The sequence below is a fragment of the Mesitornis unicolor genome, unplaced genomic scaffold (assembly GCF_000695765.1).
Source record: "Mesitornis unicolor isolate BGI_N332 unplaced genomic scaffold, ASM69576v1 scaffold23965, whole genome shotgun sequence".
In the NCBI taxonomy this organism is placed as follows: Eukaryota; Metazoa; Chordata; class Aves; order Mesitornithiformes; family Mesitornithidae; genus Mesitornis; species Mesitornis unicolor.
The window spans coordinates 37038-57347 of NW_010187846.1; the positions used below are offsets into that span (position 1 = coordinate 37038).

Genomic DNA, 20310 nt, shown 5'->3' on the forward strand with positions numbered 1-20310 from the left:
GTCCTAGGAAATTTTTAATCTGTAAGAAACAAGACAGTGGAATAGCTACTCTCCCTGTGCTGCTCTCCACAATGTGAGTGGAATCATGAGTAGATAAGTATCATATAGGCAAGAAACAAACCAAGCTTTGGAATTGATTGTGGAAGGACATTCCTCGTGCTTTAACTGTTCTTTGTCTTCATGCCACCCTACTGACTATTTTCTTGACAGGCTTCCTGTATGATGACAGAACATCATCTGTAGAAAAACAAGACGATGCTGTACTTCCAGGCCAGGTCTATATGTATGTGTGGGATATAACAGAAGAAGTTGGTCCAAGAGAAGCTGACCTTCCTTGTCTGTCTTATGCATATTATTCTCATGAGAACATGACAATGGATGTTAACTCTGGTCTTATTGGAGCACTACTTATCTGTAAGAAAGGTAATAAAATGCTGTAAGGCTACTATAAGGTAATATAGTTTCATTTTTTAATAAAGTTAAGGTTGAATGATAATGAAGGAAGATATATTGTTTTCCTTTACACATCTTTACATGCAGTGTTAAGTAAATGGTTTTCAACATCTTTCTTTTAGATGTTACAAGTCTTTAAATGTGTGCTCTCACACAGATCCATCCTATAACTATATACATCCTATAACTATAGGATGGACAGAGAGTACTGTTAATAGGTGCTTTTGCCTGTGTTGATTGCATTTTCAGTCGCTTAACTGCTAAATAGCTGACTTCAAATTTCCTGTTTTAGAATAAAAATATTTTTAAAGCTTCATTCAAAATTGTTCAGCCATTCCAGAAAATAAGATAGGAAATAATGATTGTTTTGCTCATGCCTTTTAAAGGCTGTCTTATCAAGAGACTGTAGCAGGCTCTCACGGAGCAGTGTGTCTTTTGCTAGTCATTTGGAATATGGCCAGATTTGAACAGATTATGAGCTTTCAAAAATTGTTTTGCACGCAGTCAGGGACTTGAGATTTTAGCAGCTTGAGTCATTGAATGCCATCTCCACTAATAAAACCTGGTGTCTTGCAGGACTTGTAAATATCTGCTAGGTACATGCCACTGATTTGAGGGAAGTTTGAAACAGTATACCACTGTATAAGTTACTTAGACTACTTGCTGATCCCTTAAATCCTAAATTTTTTCAAAGTTACAAATCCATCTTTTAGTGAAATCTCTGTGAGTTATTTAGCTTGATCCTCTTTCCATGCAGTTAAACATTTTGTATAGACTGCAGCCTACATGGACTTGGACCTTGAAGCTTTCCTGAAAGTAAATATAAAACTGATTCAGTGTGGGTTGTACAAGGGCACTCTTCTCACTGAAAGATACCCATTTAATTGCAGAACATACCTACTCATATCACCCCAATCGAATGGCATTACTATTAATTTTGTTTCTCCTGAAGTTTTTTGAGAGTTAGAGCTTTTAATATTATCTAGGACTTGATATTTTCCTACTTTTCTTGAGCCTTCTTTTTCTGTGTTCGTGTGTATGTGCACATTCTATGGCATACTGGTGGAGTTAATGTGGACAAATGCTTTGGTATTACTTGCTTCTCTTCCTTCTCAGGCTTCTCAAATTCATGGATATATTGTGGACTGAGTTGGATATGAGTTTGAGATGGATTGGTTTGAGCACTACCTTAAAGATAATTTGAGCGTGTGTCTAGCTAGAGCAAAGACAAATGGCTAACTATTCACATTTTTTTAGATTTCTGGACAGGGTTTCATTGGGTGCTGTATGAGGAAGATGGAAGTCAGATAAGATATTGCAGGTGTGCAAAATGCCTATGTACTTGGTCTGGCTGGTATGGAGTTCGGTTTCTTCCCAGCAGCTCATATGGTGCTGTGTCTTGGATTTGTGGCTAAATAGTGTTGATAATGCACCCATGTATTGATATTGTTGAACAATATTGTTGCACAGCATCAAAGTTTTATCTTTTTACCACTCTCAGCAGGTAGACTGGGGGTGGGCAAGAGGCTGGGAGGGGACAGCTGAAGTGAATTGGCCAAAGGGATATTCCCTACCATGTAACATCATGCTCAGCAATTAAAACTAGAAGCAGAGGAAGAAGCAGCAGTGGGTATGCTGGAGTGGCTTCCTAGGTGGCTGTTCCTGAGACTGGCTGAGCATCAGTCTGCTTGTGGGAGATGAGTGGTTTCTCTTGTGTTTCTTGGGGTTTTTTTCCTTTCTTTCCTTCACCTGTTGAACCATCTTTATCGACCTGCAAGCTTTCTCACTTATGTCCTTACTGTTTTCTTCCCTGTTCTCCTCAGGGTGGAGAAGCATTCAAGTGGCTATGTGGGTGCTTGGCTGCTGGCTGGGGTCAACCCACCACAGTCTGACATATTAAGAGCAGCGTAGGTGATATAATCTGGGAGAGTTATAAAAAGTGGACTTTTGAGTTAAAAGACTGACTGAATGTTCTTTGTGTGATAAGGAGATAAATTCCTCTGGTGATCTGAGACTTCTTTTGTGCAGGAAAACAGGACTTTGTAGCCTCTCATAAATTAAAAGGATTACATTAAAGATAACTGCTTCCATTGCCAGTTTTTCCTCCTAAGTAGATTAACCAGCAAGCTCCCAAATTTTAGTTCCTGCAGTCCAGAGGGACATCTATTTTAGACCTGGATTATGTATTGAAAGTAGCAAATAGAAGTTTCTCATGTGAGCAATCTTCAGAAAGAATCAGTAAAATCACACCAGTTCTGTGTGGCATGTCTAGAATGAATTCTACTTGTTGATAGAAATCTCACCTGTATCACAAACTGAAGTAGGTGGTTTCTCATCAACCATCCAATTGAGCAGTATTTGTAAAAGTCTTCTGTATGTTTGCTAAGTGGTCAGTTCTGTGTTTTTTGAAGGAGCTGATGACCTCAGTACAGTGCTTGAAAAGGCAGCATTCACACTGCAGGTGATGCTGCCATCATTCTTCTCCTTGTCTCGCAGTCTCAAAAGAGAGGCCAGTGTCAGTGGACAGAAGGCTGTCTGACACTCCCATTCATTAAGGTGACCCCTACATCACATTGCCAGAATCATCTGAAACAATTCATAGCATGTTGTTTAATCTCCTCTGGGATATTAGACTTTTCAATTTTGTGGTTACCCAATCCAAAAGTTCTCTCAGAAATAAAATCACTTTATGAGCATTCTTAAGGTCTTGTTTTGTTCACACTCAGCCAGTACATGCTAACAAGTGAAGCAAGGTCATTAAATACAGTCCAGAGGGACATCTACACATTAATGCTGCTACAGTCATATGAATACTGCTTTATTTCTGCTTAAAATCAGGGCCTGTTGTTTCTTCATAGGAAGCCTGAATGAGGATGGGTCACAGAAACTTTTTGACAAGGAGTACATACTGATGTTTGGTGTGTTTGATGAAAGCAAGAGTTGGCAAAGATCAGCATCACTCAAGTACACAATCAATGGCTACACTGATGGAACATTACCAGGTATTGTTCAGGCTTATGTGAAATGAAGTTAACATTGATGAAGACTAAGTATTACCTTTATTTGCTTTTTATGCAAGAGAACAGGAATGTGGAAGAATGGGTTACAGCCTCTTTTTAGAACACAGCTGTAAGCATCTAAATTCTAGAAGAGAAACTGTGCTGCTGGAAGGAAGTCATGCCACATTGCCAATAAGAACAACACAATTACTTCTGAGAACACTTCTGCTCTAAGAACAGGACTACTAACTTCAAAAAATAAGGAACCTCTCTTTTTTTTTTTACTTAGCTAATGGGGAAGGAGTGATGTGGCCAAGTGAACTGCTGGCTTTATAGGATATAGAACATATTAGGTGAAGAACTTCCTGGAAGTGGAAAGTCTGTTACCATTAAATTAGACTATTAAATAGGAAGACTAAGAAGGTGGTAATGGAGCTATCTGTTGCTACTGTTTTCCCCTTGTTCTCCTAAGGAACTATTTTCATCTCTCTGCCCTGTTCATTGAGCAAATAAAAAAGACTGTCTTAGGTGGGGTTTTCTAGACAAATGTTGGATAGGGTAGTTACTGTCACTGGATACAAACTTATGCTTTAGCTTGTATCCTTGCCTTTTTCCTCAAACAATGACAGATCAGCTTTCCAAAAGGGGCTACTCTTTTCTTTCCTCCTTCCCCAGCTCACTCAGGTTGTCACTTGCATGAAGATTTAAATACCTATCTTCCACTGATGTACAGGATTGTGGTATCTGTTCCATTTACAAGCTTCTGAAACTTCCTTTTGTTGCAAACACCAATCACAGGAGTCACAGATTTCTTTTTAAACCTTTTGAGCAAAGATTCACTTCAGACCTAGCGTGCATAGGGAACCTGCATGATTTGCCTGTATTCTGAACCCTACTCTCATTTCTCTTTCAGAATTAGAGGCTTGTGCGTATGACAACATTAGCTGGCATTTCATAGGAATGAGTTCCAAGCCAGAAATTTTCTCCATTCATATCAATGGCCAGTCCATGGAGCAAAAGCATCGCCGAGTTTCTACTGTTAACCTAGTGGGAGGAGCATCAACCACAGTAAACATGACAGTGAGTGAGGAAGGAAGGTGGCTGATATCATCTCTTGTCCAAAAGCACCTGCAAGGCAAGGAAACATCTCATTATTTGGCAACTTCTTGTTGTTGTCCTTCTCTTCTTTGCCCCGCATAGCTACTGTTTTGCAATGGTACAGTTACTGCGTTTCAGATGGTTGTCAGTTCACTAAGAAAACCACTGAAGAGCAGGACATTTTGTTGGAATGAGAAGTGCACAATGCAGCAGGACATTCTTATCTGCAGCTTTACTGCTGTGTGCATATCACAGAGTGCATCACCACTCCAGCGTCTAAGCCTCTGTGAGCTGTTCAGATAAGCAGCATTATAAAATCTGCAAGGAACCACCTGTTTCCTGAGAAACTGAGCACTTTCAGCTAAGGGTCACTCAGACTGATGAAAATATTTGCTGTTCATCATTTGAAAGTAGGTATCTCTGCAGTGATCAGAATTCTCTTTTCAAGGATTTAAGAAATCTCTCTTACAAGAGCTGCAAGACATGTTTTGGCAAAAAAAAAAAAAGAAAAAAAAAGGAAAAAGCAGCTTTCTATGTGTTCAGCTGATATTTTCAAAGAGGGCTAGCTGAGAGAGCTTCTGTATTCCATTTTATTAATACGGGCTTGTTGGGAGGCTCCCAGCCTTTTTCAAGCCAGAAAAAGATGGCAATCAGATGAGCAAATGCTTGCTGGCAGCCTTAGTTTAAGAAATGAATAATGCAGTTGAAATGGCAAGCGTTCATAAATTGGAAAACCATTATGGCACTGTTTCTTCTCAATTAGCTGGAATGCACGGTTACCTCAATATAAGAGACTGTGGGGATAAAGAGGTGAAGAAGAGCCATCTCTCCTATAAAGAACGTCTTATGGTCAAAACCTGGGAATATTTCATTGCTGCAGAAGAAGTTACTTGGGATTATGCCCCAAATATTCCAGACAGCCTTGACAGGTAAAATAAGGGAATGTTAATGTGAAATTATAGAATAATTCAGGTTGGAGAGGACCTCTGGGGATCCAATGGCAAAGTTGGATCCAGTTGCACAAGGCCCCATCCAGTTGAGTTTTCATTGTCTCCAAGGATGGGGATCCCTCTTCAGTAACCTTTTTTGAAGCACAAGGGACCAGGATAAACACTTTACTCTGTGTTACTTCCCTGTATTTATCTTAGTTTTGCTCTCAGCATTAACAACTCTAATGTTTTTAAACCTGAGTGTAACAGTACTTATTATATGGTGCTTAACTGGGATTAAGATTATCTATTCCTGTTTTGCTTTTTTTTTCCTATGCTCAACTATGCCTTTGTAAAAGGAGAACAGTAATTTCTGCTGTCTTATCTTGAAAATGTAGCTGATGCTTCAGTTTATTAAATTAAATGTAAACTCTGATACTAATTGGTCATGTGTGATACTAAAACACAGGTAATGTTTCAAGCTTCTTCTTACCTAATTTAGGTTAGAATTTGGGGTGAAGTGTTAGTTTAGGGTTTTAACTTTTTTCAAGCATTGAGGTTTCTCCCCGTTGCTTGAGTACTAATTCTGTGTTCTAATAGATGTCACTATTCAAGATTTGTTGATCATTTGTCTTTTCCTTTTTTTTTTTTTTAAGACACTATAAAACACAGCACTTGGACAACTTCTCAAATCTCATAGGTAAAAAGTATAAAAAGGCTATTTTTAGGCAGTATGCTGATGCCAGCTTCACTAAACGTCTGGAAAATCCTCGTCCCAAGGAAACTGGAATCTTGGGCCCTATTATCAGAGCTCAACTCAATGACAAAGTCAAAGTAAGTAACAAATTCAGAGATTATTTATACTATAGCATGATTTAGAGATTATTTATACTATAGCATGATTTTCTTTTGGGAAGAGATAGAAAAGAACTAGCTTGATTTGGGTTTTTTGTCAAAAAATATAGATAATGTTTTAAATATTGGCCCTGTTGAAAGGTATGATCACAAGTGACAGTGTGTAGCTTAAATTTTTCAGCATTCCCTCTATAATTTCCATGACTGTGCTTTATTTTAAAACATAAGCACACTTCATTCACACTCTTTGTCAAATGTATTTGTATGTTGACACTGGTCCAAAATGGAAAAAAGCTAGACCCAGGTGGACTTCTGGGGGAATTTAGATGTGAGGCCGAACTTCATGAGCCCCTCATTTCTTACGGTGTTATTTTTTCTGGCTGTTTTAGACAGTGGTAAACAGTTTTCATAGTTAAATGTTCTTTCATGAAGTAATGAATTGAAGCTACAGAGCATTTGCATTGCAAGCTTGTGCGGCTGTCCCATCCACTTGTCTTTCTGTTGTCTCTCAATGATACATCACAAAGTTTCATGACCTTTAATTGTCTCTGTGACTCTGAATTTGAGCCTGGCATGTTTCTTCTTTTTCTTCTGGTTTCTTCAAGGATAGGCAGGACATTTTGCCTTTTCCTCCAGTATCCCCTTTGAGGCGTGAAATCTGGGACAAGATTTGTTTTTAGATCAGTTTAAACTTGTTTTCTCCCATATTGAATGTTCTTAATAACCTGAGTTAGCAGCTTCATATTCCCTGAGGCAGTGTGTGCCTAGTAGCTAGAAGAACAAGTGTTCTTAGATTTTTCTAGAGACCAGGTGTAAGAAGCTGAACTTCACTCAATGGGCTCTACAAAGCAGCATTTAGACTCTGAGTTTATATTATTAGACAATTTTTAAGTCATCCCATTGCCCTTCCAGCACTTCCCAGGCTAAAAGCAAGCAAATTCTATTGTAGTTGAAACTTTGTTATGTATTCAGACAAGGATTTGCAGAATACTAATTTTTTTTTTCATTTGCCTATCAATATAGATTGTATTCAAAAATAAGGCCAGTCGACCCTACAGCATTTACTTCCATGGAGTGACACTTTCAAAGAATGCAGAAGGAGCTAACTATCCTCTGGATCCCACAAGTAAAAACTTTGTGAATTACATTTTGCATACCACTAACTGTTGTGGAGGGTTTCATTGCTTTGAAGGAGATGCTGTGGCTAGGAATGTCCATGACTGTGAGACTTCAATTCTGTGCTCTCCTTCAGCTGACCTGTTGTGTTGCCATATAGAGAAATCAAGGTATCATCTGCAAAGCACAGACAAATACCCATTTTTAGGGTCTTAGTTTTCTAATCTTGTTTGTGATTTTAGAGAGAGACAAAAGTTCATGCTGAACTTCAGTTAGCAGTAGCTTGAAAAGGCATCTCTGCACCAGTTTCATTAAAAGGTACAGCCTGACGTTACATAGAGATCTGGCTCCAAGTTTGTTATTACTGTTCTCCTTTATGTTTCCTTAGGCAATGGCACCCAGAGCAGAGGAATTGAACCTGGGAGGACACACATTTACGAATGGAAAATTGCTAAAACAGACCAACCCACTGCACAGGATGCACAATGTATTACAAGGCTATATCATAGTGCTGTAGATATTGAGAGAGATATAGCCTCTGGACTGATTGGTCCACTTCTGATTTGTAAAAGTGAAGCATTGACACAGAAGGGTGTGCAGGTAGAGTGTCTGGCAACCTCTTGGAGATAATATTATTTGAGCAAAACCTATTTGATCTACAGTGAATTTGGCTTTGCTCCCCTTAGAGAACTGCTGTGTAGAGAGCAATGAAACCAATAGGCTCCTGAAGAAATGACCTGAAGAAACAGTCCTCTAACTGTCCACAGTAGTAGAGGAATTATATTCTGATTTTCTCAGCAAGAGCAGCACTTAAACAAAAGTTCTGCCTGACTTGAAAGCCTGTTTTCTAGACTTGATAATAAACCTCCCTGCTGTTGTTATACCTTCACACTCTAAAGACATTCACATCTGAGCTGGTCCCTTTCTGTAACAGATATAACTCAACAGGGTCTGACAATCTCAGGCATCACGGAATCCAGAGCAACCCAAACAGCGTGGGAGAGTTCTGGGACAGTGGTTCTTTTTGCTGTCTGTTGAAATCTTGCTTGGCAAAGACTTGAGCATCACTTGGGAAAAAAAATGTCAAAAGCTTGTGCTCAGGTCAAACGAGGAGGCTGGTCCTTTTACAGAGAGCCCAGTCCTATACCATCTGTGTATATCAGCAGTGCTAGTGGTTTTCTTAGTGCTCCAGCACAGGTTGGTTGCATTAGTAGAATTGTCACCTCGAAGTCTTGACCCCCTTTACTCCCTTTTACTCCCCTTTGCATCATGCTTACCACAACTCTAGTGAAGCTTATATTGCTTACATAGTAAGAAAGATGGTAGGATTGAGTCCTTAATACAAGTCTCTGCTCATGGTATGTAACTGCTGTGTTGATTGTCTTTCAGAAAAAGGCAGACGGGGAGCAGCAGGCAATGTTTGCTGTGTTTGATGAAAATAAGAGCTGGTACATAGAGGATAACATCAAGGACTACTGCAGCAACCCCGCCAGCGTTAAAAGGGATGATCCCAAGTTCTATAACTCGAACATAATGCACAGTGAGTGGTATATCAAGCCATCAGGTCAACCTGAGCATTCAGTGATTACATGTTCTCAGATATCATGCAATCAGGGAATTCTAGAGAGTCAGTGAACTTCTAACCATGCCAGGTGGCACTGTACAGAATAAGCAATATTTTAGGGACCAGGCTGGCTCTGGACCCTGAAGCAAAGGCAAGGACTATGTAACTTTGATGTAGCACCCTGCTGCCTTAGAGATGCTATTTCCAGAGCTGGAATCTCCATCAAGACTATTGTGGTTTCAGGCCAGTCCCAGTCTTTTTCTAGTTGCAAATGTGAGTCCAGTTCAGTGGACTGGCATCAAAGAACAGGAGGTTTTAAAAGTCTTACTCTGAAAATATTGAGATCACTTTTATTTTGCTTTCCTTTTAGCAATAAATGGCTTTGTGTCTGACAGCAGTGAAATCCTTGGATTTTGCCAAGATAGCGTGGTTCAGTGGCACTTCTCCAGTGTTGGCACTCATGATGAGGTTGTCTCTGTTCGCCTTTCTGGGCACTCTTTTCTGTATCAAGGGAAATATGAAGATGTGTTGAACCTTTTCCCAATGAGTGGTGAATCGGTCACGGTGGAAATGGATAATGTTGGTAAGTGGTAAAACCATAGTGTTTGACAGCTCTTCTAAGACATTTTTTAATCTCCAGTCAATAGGGACTTCCCTAAATAGAAAAGAAAGCTTTTCAGATAAACACAGTGCTGGAGAATGTTTAATCATTCCCTAGTGCAACTGACATGGATGGAGCTTCGTTGTCTACAGAGACTTAGCAAGTAATGTAATTGTATGCTATACTGAGACTTTTTTTGTTGTTTGTTTTTTCCACTTCACAATTAAGTATTGGTGTTAGCAATGATCATTTTAAGGCAATTCTAAGATTGTTCTTGGAAACAATCCAGTATCAACTTCACTATATGACATCCAGTTTTGCCACATATTTGTTCATCCTGAGTCAGCTAAAATGACTCAAGACTGTCAAATTATGCTGGTCATTATTGGACAAAGTGGCTACACCTCACCTTAGGCTTGAGGTCATTGAGCAGCAGTAACTGGACTGGATTGGATCACTGGTTCATCAGTATACATCTAAATGTCTAACTAGGATTAATACCATATCTTGAAAAGGTGACACTAGAACCCATGTCGTCCACACTTAGGAAATTACCTGCAAAAGGACAGAGATTCTTCCTCATTGAAGGTTGTGAGTGTTTAGTGATCATCTTAAAATCCCGCGAGCTTTTGGTATCCTTATGCTATTTAAAATACCTTTTTTCCCCCTATCTTTCATCTGTTTAAGTAATGAATCCTTTATGTCCTCAAGGCTTGTTTTTGGTGCTTACACAGCATCAAGGTGTTACAACTTAAAAATGTATTGTATGTTAAATGTTTTTTATTGTTCAAGATTAGGAGATTATTAAAGGTTCACCAGACTTTACAGAAACCTCCCCAGTAATTAAGTTGCACTTTTGCTTGATTTTTGGTATGTGATCTAGTCTTTCCATCTAGGGCATGTTATCTTTTGTAAATTTGTTGCTGTTAGAAATAAGGAGAGCTACACAGGTCACCTCAAACTCTGATAAATACAGAAAAATTTTATGTGACTTTTTTAATAGAAAAGGCTGTTTTCTCAATCTCTTTTAATTCTATTAACTGTCATTTCTGCGAGTTCCAAAAGCAAACTGTAACAAGCAAAGCGATTTGATGCTGTTTAGAAAACAGATTCGTATTTTGTTCTCTGCAGATCCTACATTCAAGTGGAGAGCTTATCTTCTGACTAGGTTTTGGAGGAATTGTTAAAAACTTTAAGTTAATCTAAGATGTTTCAGATTGGCAGCTTAATGTTTTGTGTTCAAATTGAAAATTCAAATTACTTTATTCTTTTAAAGACCATCCTTTATGCATTCAAAAGCTTTTCAAATACTATGTTTGCCAGATGTTTGTCAATGTTGCCTCAGAATGTATTTGTTCTGTTCAGAATGCTCTGTCTGTGTGGTAATGCATGCAACACTAAGGACAGGACAAGATTAATATTTTTATCTCAAAAGATCCCAATCTTAGATCCAGATCTAATCAGAGAATCCTTCATATTGTTTTTCTTTTTTTCATATCTTTCATGGGTTATGTTTGGATTCAGGTCCTAGGTACAGCTTAAACTGTGAAGAAGAGCTCCAGATCTTAGATGTTATTTATTTATATGTGTTGTTATTTATTTACATTTATTAATTATTTTTCTTTGCAATGAGAGCTCATGGAAATCCCACATGAGGAATAGCACTCTGCTCTAACAGGTGCTGTAGAAACAAACCCAGCAACTTGCCCTGACCATTTACATGATAGGTAATGTCCATTCTTGTACCTACTGCATATTAGAAAACCACCTTATTTCAATTGCAGGTACTTGGCTTTTAGCATCCTGGGGGACCACAGAGATGAGTTATGGCATGAGGCTGAGATTCAGAGATGCCAGATGTGAATATGAGGAAGATGACACATTCAATGTTGTGGATTTCACTTACACCAAGACTGATAAAAAGGCTGTTTCCACCTCAGTTGAAGAAGAAGTGCGAGAAGAAGATAAGGAGGATTTGGATTATCAGGACCTCCTGGCTTCTTTTTACTCTATTCGAAGCTTAAGGAATTCAACAGGTGATGAAGAAAAACAAAACCTTACAGCACTGGCCTGGGAACTGTATGAAGGCACTGATGCTCCAAGTTCTGAGGTGGTGGCTGGCTCTGGTTGGAAAGCTATAAATAGTAGTGAATACACAAACAACACAAAGTTCACTCCGTTTCCCCCAGTTAAGACTGAAACGCTCCAGTCAAATCACACATCAGTCACAGCAGAAGAGGACTTATTTTTAGGTAGCATAGGTGATGGAAAGCCTGACTTGATATTGGAGAATAGAAGCCAAAGCAGTTATGACATAGATCATAGTAACATGTCTGCAGGTGAGCTCTTGCTGAGCAATGGAGAAGGCCAAATTAATGTTGCAGAAGAGCTTCCAACTGATGGAAAGGACAGTAAACTGTTTTCAGAAAAGCATCAAAAGGAAAGCACAGGAAGAGGAAATTACAACATTAGCAGTAAAAGGAGAAGGCGAAACTCACTGGCCATTAAGTTTTACTCTGTCCAAAAGATGAATGCCCTATTAAATCGTGTACGAAATAAAAATGCCTCATTTTCTGACAAGGCAAGTGCACCTCATTTTGTGCATCGTGCAGAGAACACATCCAATACAGATGTGGTGGGAACTGACCAGATTCCAAATGATTATGATGATGAACTGGAAGAGGAGGAAACCAAGATGGAAAATGCCATGCATGCAGTTAACTTGACGCTTGCTTTAGACCTCACTGTAGGAAATGGGTCTAATGCATCCAGTGTCTCTGAACCCAAGCTATCCAAAGATAATCAAGCAGACGCTTTTTCTTTAGATCATATGTTAGGCAATATAAACCCTAATTCCAGCCCTGCACTAGTGAAGAACTTACTGGAAGAATCATTGCCCAGAGCTGGGAAATACTCATCTAAAATGACAAATGAGGAATGGAATTTGGTGTCTGCAAAGGAGAGTCTGGGGTTAGAGGGAAATTTAGATAAATCTGTTAGTGGTAAGTTAAATCATCATGGCACAAATGGTACAGCATTCAAAAATAAGAAACATATGAAGAAGTATCAAGGGTTCTCACATCTAATGGGAGAAAACCAGAAAGAGAGCCATGTGCCTCCAATGCTGGAAGGAAAGAAGGGAAGCAAGAATGATACTTTGAGTGGAACCTTCATCAAAATCCGGAGGAAAAAAACAGAATATCCAAAAATGACCCACTTTCTGAGCCCAAGGAGTAAAAAGCCCCCCAAAATCACCAATTCTATGGCAGGGTTTGGCCGTACATTGTTTTCAGATGAGACCAACCACACAATACTGCCATGTTGGACTAACACCACAGGGGCACCCAGTGAGGCCAACCATACAGTTGATCTGAGTAGAGCCAGGCATGGAAAGTCAACAGATCACACACTCACTCCACGGCAGTTAAAGCCATTGATCACGATTGGGCTTCCTCAAGAAAATGGAGACTATGAATATGTTATAGAAGGATCATACAGCGAGGAAACATCAGGTCATGAATACGAATACCATTATGTGAGCTTTGATGACCCATACATGACAGATCCAAAAGTGAATATCAACGAACAACGTAATCCAAATGACATTGCTGAACATTACCTGCGTAGCAAAGGAAATGAGAGGAGATACTACATTGCAGCTAAAGAGGTCTGCTGGAACTACGCAGGATATAAAAAAAGGTTTGGCTAAATAATTTGCTTTCATTTTGCACACCACCCTGATATATGTTGATTTACATGCTGATAAATTTCAAAGCATCTGTAATGTGCAATGCCATTTCCAGCATTTGAGTTGCAGAACCCTAAGAATTCTCCATGGGAGGCTGGGACCCCCTAGAAGTTCGTAGATAGACATTAGTATAATCAAGAGCAACATGACCAACAGGTTTTTTTTTTTTTTAAACCCCTTTTGTAGACTCACTAGAAACACACTTCAAAACAGAAGTTGAAAAACCCACTGTAAGAAGTCAGTAGGAAAACTTCTAGTTAGTTTTATTATACTTGAAGGACCTGTTTTTCTTCCTTATTGAGTTCTTGGATTCTGTAGTAGAAACAGAGTAGAGACCTCCTTGCACAAAGTCTTTCCAGGAATTTAATGCACTGTCTAATATAGATAGGATGTGCTTATAGGCAGGATGAAATAACAGTTTCTAGCACTAGCAAGAAGTGGTTCTGATGTCTCTGTTCTCTGTTGTAAAATAGGATAATAGCACTTTCCAACTTCACAAAGCTGTAGTACTGAAAACTATATGAAAGATGCAAAGTGATTAACCACACTGATGACTGCCTTATACTTACAGTAAAAATAAAGCTGTATGAATTATTGCATCATTGCTCTCACTGTTTAGAGATCAGAAAGTGATTGGATCACAAACCCTAACATTGAGCGGTTTTCTTACAGTTTGACAGAGAAGACTGGCCACTATGCTGCAGCAAAGAGTATATGTGACTTGAAAGAAACTTTGTATTAAAAATTCATTATCATAACTCATAGAAATTAGGATCAGTGCTCACCCTACAATGTGTAGAAATCCCAGTCACTTTTCCTCAAAAAATGAACCTTGTGGACCTTGAAATGAACAAGACCAAAACTGCCACAACTTGAGGTTTTTATCAAAAGTAGCAAAAAGAGGAGCAAGAAAATTTTCATTATAAAAAATTCAGCCCCAAACATATATTATTTCTCAAATTGAATTTCCATTTTATTTGAATGATTTTTTTTTTTTACCCCACTTCTTCAGTATTTTCCAGGTTTACTCCTGCCTCATCACCCTCCATATAAATGGCATTTGCAAAAGCGGCAGAAACCACATACAGTTTCTTTGCACATTTGCAAAATAAATCCTTATGCTCGGAGCTCTGTATAGATCTCCCCAGCAAGGTGCATCCTTAGGTGGTGTGAGGTCCATAGTTTCAATGGCATTAACAGAGCCCATGGCATATACTGTCTCACTGTGCTGAAGAGCTAAAACCCAGCTGTCCTACTAGATGACTTTGGTTAAGTTTCTGGTTTTTTGCAGAATTGATAATGAGGCAAGGTTTATAGAGAATAATAATATGTTTTATCAGAATAATAGCATTTTGGTTCTCCTATTTAAGTTCTAAAGAGTGTTCGAATGCCTAAAAGTTTATTCTTTTCTTACCAGCTCTGTGTTGCAAAATGCAGATATAATCAAATGTGAAATGTGGATCTGTACCAAAGAATGTACATCTGTGAGACAGTAGGGTATGGGTGGTAGGTTCACTACACCCTGAGCTTAGCTCTGATTCAGATTATTAGGGCTAAGGGTAAAAAAGAAGAATAGAGCTCAGGTGGGTTTTCAGAGGCTAGTTGGAGTTCTTCAGTGATAGTTAACCAAATTTGAAGGATCTCATATTCTTCTGTAGAAGTAGAATTGCTTAAATGCTGCAAGTCATGATTTTCAGAATCATCTGACGTTCGTGTGTTTATTCTTTATATTCTGAAATGTTCCTACTGTATGAGTTCTCAGATTTCATTAAAGCTATTATTTCTGATTTCACTGTGTGGGTTTTTAATTGAGGATTTCCTTTCAGTACAATGATGAATGACAAAACCTGTAAAGATGGCACCGCATATAAGGTGATTTTCCAAAGCTATACAGACAGTACCTTTACAACTCTACAGGATGAAGATGAATATACAGAACACCTTGGCATCCTGGGGCCAGTTATCCGGGCTGAAGTGGATGATGTTATCCTAGTAGGTCAATGTTTTGAATATGTGTATGGGATAAGATTCTTATGGCAGTCTAACAGCGTTACATAGAATGGGCCTAAAAATACCACAGAATCCTGATGGGGAAACAGTTTTCAAAATTAGAAGTTGCAGCGTGGACTTAAAAGCACATTTTTCACTCCTATCCACATTAAATTCACTTCTGTTTTTCTTTCTTATGTTTCCCAACATTAAATACTGGCTTATCAGTCTATGATAATGAGATGCAAGTGTAATGATTAAAAAAATAAGCCTTTTTTAAACCCAGATTGCACTGAAAATATTACTTTTTATATGTAAAGGGTGCTTCTTAATTTTTAAATTTTTTTTAGGAAAAGTGAGTAAATTTGTTATCAAGATTAATATATACATTTGTCCTAAAAGGGGTTTTTTCCTCTGAAAACTTCCTGTAAATGGGTTGGTTAGTTCTAATGCAAACAACAAGGATGGAGAGGAACTGTATCCCTAGTGATACAGTGGTGTATTTGTATTAGGAAGTACATTGCTGTAGAATTTCCCTTCTCTCACCTTTCTTCATCCAGTCTTCTAACATACAGGGATGGACTTAGAAGGGGAGAACAGATCTCACTGCTTTCTGCTTATTTCAGTAGGAGTAGTGTGCAGCAGGAAAACATTGAGCTATGTTTAAAAATATGAGTAACTGAAGAAAGAACCTATTTTAACTTGGGAGCTAAATTCTCTAAGGAGAGGTAGATACATAATCTTCCTGTCCTCATGCTTCTCTGGGACAAGTGGGAAGCACTGATTTCAGTGGCTGTGATACAGAGGTCTAGTGTTACTATTTTATATTCTTCCATACAACTGTGCAGCAAAACGTGAGGTGGAATGTGGGGACTTAGGTTTAGGCCTGAATTTGCTGAACAGAATCTACAGAATGTATTTCTTTTTTTTAGGTTCATTTTAAGAATCTGGCTTCCAGACCATATTCCCTCCATGCTCATGGACTCCTCTATGAAAAGTCCTCTGAGGGAAGCATTTATGATGATGAATCTACTGCTTGGTTTAAGGAAGATGATGAAGTTCATCCAAATAACAGCTATATATATGTATGGTATGCAAACAGGCGATCAGGACCTGTGCAGGCAGGAGCAGCTTGTCGATCCTGGATCTACTACTCCGATTTAAATATGGTAATTAAATCAAAATAGAAGTGGTAATGTTGCTGGCGTTGATCACAAAAACATGTATGGAAGGGATGACTAGAGATCATTTAGTCTAACCCTCCGCTGAACTCAAGCAGGGTCAGCTGCAGCAGGTTGTCCAGGACCATGTCCAGTTGGGTTTTGAATATCTTCAGGAGACATTACTGTATGGCTGTAGAACTGTAAGCTGCAGAACATGTTTTGGATAGCTGTCCTGTTTTTTGGACCTGATGTTCCCATCTAATATTTAATCTCTTTGCACTTGGTTAAACAAGAACATAAGCTGTTGAAGAATTCAAATTGGGGAACTCTTTGGTAGGCAGAGCAGAGTAAAGTGATGATACAAGACAACAGCAATTCTGGCCTCTGCTTTAAATTTTTAAATTTTAATCTCTATAGAATGCTATGGGGGTTTTGACATCTTTTGGGAAATCCATTTTAATGGAGGATAATAATAGTATGAGTGTATTACCTTCTAGGAGAAAGATATCCACTCTGGTTTGATTGGGCCAATACTGATCTGTCAAAAAGGAACCTTCACTAAGTCAAACAACAGCAGAACATCGACCCGAGACTTTTTCTTGCTTTTTATGGTCTTTGATGAAGAGAAAAGCTGGTACTTCGACAAACGTTCTAGAAGGTCTTGTACTGGGAAGACCCAAGAAATGCAGCAATGCCATAAATTCTATGGTAGTTATTTCATTTTGCCAAGTATTCAGTTTTTGGGGTAGATATCTGAGCTCACAGTGCCTCTGAACATGCATAAATCCTACATGTTAATTACGTCAATGGTTTTTGTTATTCTCCATTGTACCTATAATAGTAATAGTTCTATTTTTAAATATTAGCATTGACTGGAAATTTGTTATTAAAATGCAGAAAGGACATATTATACTGAAACTTTCAACAGAAAACTTCTCTCACTCACATATGTCTACCCTCCATATTTTTTCTTAAAAAGGAAAACAAAAAACCCTCTTTTTTCAGTAAGAAGCTAATACCCTGCAAGCTTTTTGCAAGAAATTAAAAAATATTGTAATAATCTGACAAATCAATTAGTTTTACTGAGGAATTCAAAGCCACTGTAGGACAGCCCTTCATATACCTCTCTGTGAATACAGAGATTTTAGTCATGTAGAGTGAAGTAAGTGGCTGACTGTTCAAAGATAACCCCTTTTTTCTCTTTGTAATAATGGTCAGTAATGAAACTCTATGTTTCTGTCTTTGAAAATCTGATCCTTGTGTGCTGGGAGTGATTGTGTTTGAAAAAGGCATGTTGGGAAGTGGAATCTGCCTCTTGACAATGTGGTCTATAAAATCAGTTATTAACCGAAGCTGTCAGTTGTGATCATACAGCTGTGGAAATGTAAGGTGCAGAACTTGTTTTGGATAGCTGTCCTTTCTTTTGAGCCCGACATTTCCATCTGACATTAAATTTCTTACACCTTCTTGTTCTCCTGGCTGCCATGTGTTGCAAGCAAATTGTGCTCAAATTCTCTGGTGAGGTCTCTAGATTTTCTGAACTGACATACACAGACTATAAAGCGTGTAGCGCTTTGAACTGGAAAAAGAGGTGTTTTTCCCAAATGCATTACTTCATTAAACATTTTACTAATTTTAATTTTGATAACTACATTCTAACACTTCAAGAGATCTGTTTTGTGAGCAGTTTTCCATACTATTTTTTTCAGCCATTAATGGGATTACCAAGAATTTGCAAGGCTTGAGGATGTATGAAGGTGAACTGATCCGATGGCATTTGCTGAATATGGGTGGGCCAAAGGACATTCATGTTGTTCATTTTCATGGACAGACCTTCATAGAACAAGGAGAGCCACAACATCAGCTTGGTACATACACACTTCTTCCAGGTAAGTACCAGAGCTATAAGTTTCTAAGGGGTGACCATTGCAGTCTGTTCTCTTTGTACTAATGTAAAGGTGAACAGAAATTCTTTGGACGCAGTAAGAAAGAGTTTGAGAGCACTGATAGTTCATTTGCTTACGATGGTCTGTAGAAAAATCCTCACTTTGCACCTCACTTAACACTGTAGGAGAGGGAAAATAAAGATAGCATTGCTGTCCTCTAAAACTGGAAATGTAAATAAACCTATGGACAAAACTTAAGTGCTTGGACAAATGTCTTCTTCTCAGATGAGAAGGGATATATATGGAAAATGAATAGCAGTATGCTCTGCAGCACTACCTTCTGTTTTGCACTTTTCTTGCCACTCATCATATATGTGAACATGAGCAGGTTTCTCTCCTTTATTGCATCTCTTTTCCTATCTGCAAAGCAGGTCGTAGTGCTGGGCTTGGCTTTGGAAGTTGCTCAACAGTAAAGGTCAGTATTGGAAAAAGGAAATTAGGATAGTGTCAGCCACCAACTCCTTGTGAAATGACATGTGTACAATAGCACAGCAGTCCTGTTCATGCATTCCCAGGCTTCAGCATTACTGAAATTTCACTGATGTTTGCTGGGAAAGACTTATTGGTATCTGACTCAGTATGGAGAGGGTTTATTTTTATAATGTCAAGATAAGTGTGATGCAGAGGATAAGTAACAAATGTGAGCCCTAGGAGAATTCTTATGTGCAGGCAGAAAACAAGTAGGCTAAAAGCATTCATTAGGCCACAGGATATACTCCTTTGCCTCTCGCTGTCAGCAGTGCAAGTGCACAATAACAGCACTTATGAAGCCTGTATTTCCAGCTACAAGTGTAGAGGAAAATGAAAACAACAAACAAACAAAAAACCCAACACCTGTCCTGGTTTAGGGCTGGGCCGGCCACTAAATCCTGGACAGACACTCTCTATTAACCCCTCTCCCCTCCTCAGAAGGGAAAAGAGAATAAGGGAGAGAGACTTTACAGGTTGGAAAAATAAACTAACAGATTTAATGAAACAATAATACTAATAGTACAGATAATATTGTAAATAGGAAAAAAATGAAATATATACAAATATGTACAAATTTATACAAAACCAATATAAAATCCTCCCCCCACCCTCCCCTCAATGACGAATACGTCACCAGAGGCTCTGCAGAGCCGGACACTGGAAAAGTCCCAGGCCAAACTCAGCAGCAGTGGGAGCAGGATGCAGGACACACAAATCAGGATCAGTGGCAGACGAACGAGCAGGGTTCTGCTCAGGCCTTGGCCTCTGCAGGATCCAGATGGACGGAAGGGTCGAGATGGAAGGAATGATGAAAAAGGAAAAAAGGGGAAAAAAAAGGCACGAGACTCTCGTGATCTCTCGGTTTTTATACCGAGTATGACGTATGTGGGATGGAATACCTCGTTGGTCAGTTTTGGGTCTGCTTCCCCCCCTGTAGGTGCAGACACAGCACCCACGATGAGACAACTGACCTTGAGCATATCTTCTAGCAGCGCTGTTTGGAAAAACATGCTGCTAGTTTTCAGCAAGTTCAGCCACTTAAAAGAGACTGAGCTGAAAAGTAAAATCACTAAATAGAAAATTAGTTCTATTTAGCTCTAACCAGGACAGGCTCCAAAAACAAGAAAGGAGGAGATCAAAATAATGATATTGACTTAGAATAACAGGAGTTTATTTTCATGAAAATTAGGTGATTTATTCACTATTTAAGATTTTCAAGGTGATGTTTTTCACTATTACATCTCCATACGTTTTTGTTTAAATGGGAATCAGAATTGTCATGTCTGCACTAACTAGAACTTTAAGAAAAGCAATGAAGCATGTACTGTGCTTTCTAAGAAGTGCAGCAAATATCCTAAACCGTATCTGCTTCCTGCTG

The 20310-nt window shown here is 38.7% G+C and overlaps 1 protein-coding gene across 1 annotated transcript in view; it reads left to right on the plus strand.

The window, feature by feature from the left end:
• Positions 1–20310, plus strand: part of LOC104541523 (coagulation factor V-like) — a 33640-nt gene that overhangs the window by 5673 nt on the left and 7657 nt on the right. The window contains exons 4-17 of the mRNA XM_010185603.1: positions 211–423; positions 3312–3455; positions 4366–4587; positions 5314–5479; positions 6136–6313; positions 7358–7460; positions 7839–8050; positions 8840–8990; positions 9385–9597; positions 11400–13314; positions 15190–15355; positions 16285–16521; positions 17013–17223; positions 18225–18404. Of these exons, the coding sequence (XP_010183905.1) occupies positions 211–423; positions 3312–3455; positions 4366–4587; positions 5314–5479; positions 6136–6313; positions 7358–7460; positions 7839–8050; positions 8840–8990; positions 9385–9597; positions 11400–13314; positions 15190–15355; positions 16285–16521; positions 17013–17223; positions 18225–18404 (4311 nt within the window). The remainder of the gene's footprint in view (positions 1–210; positions 424–3311; positions 3456–4365; positions 4588–5313; positions 5480–6135; positions 6314–7357; positions 7461–7838; positions 8051–8839; positions 8991–9384; positions 9598–11399; positions 13315–15189; positions 15356–16284; positions 16522–17012; positions 17224–18224; positions 18405–20310) is intronic.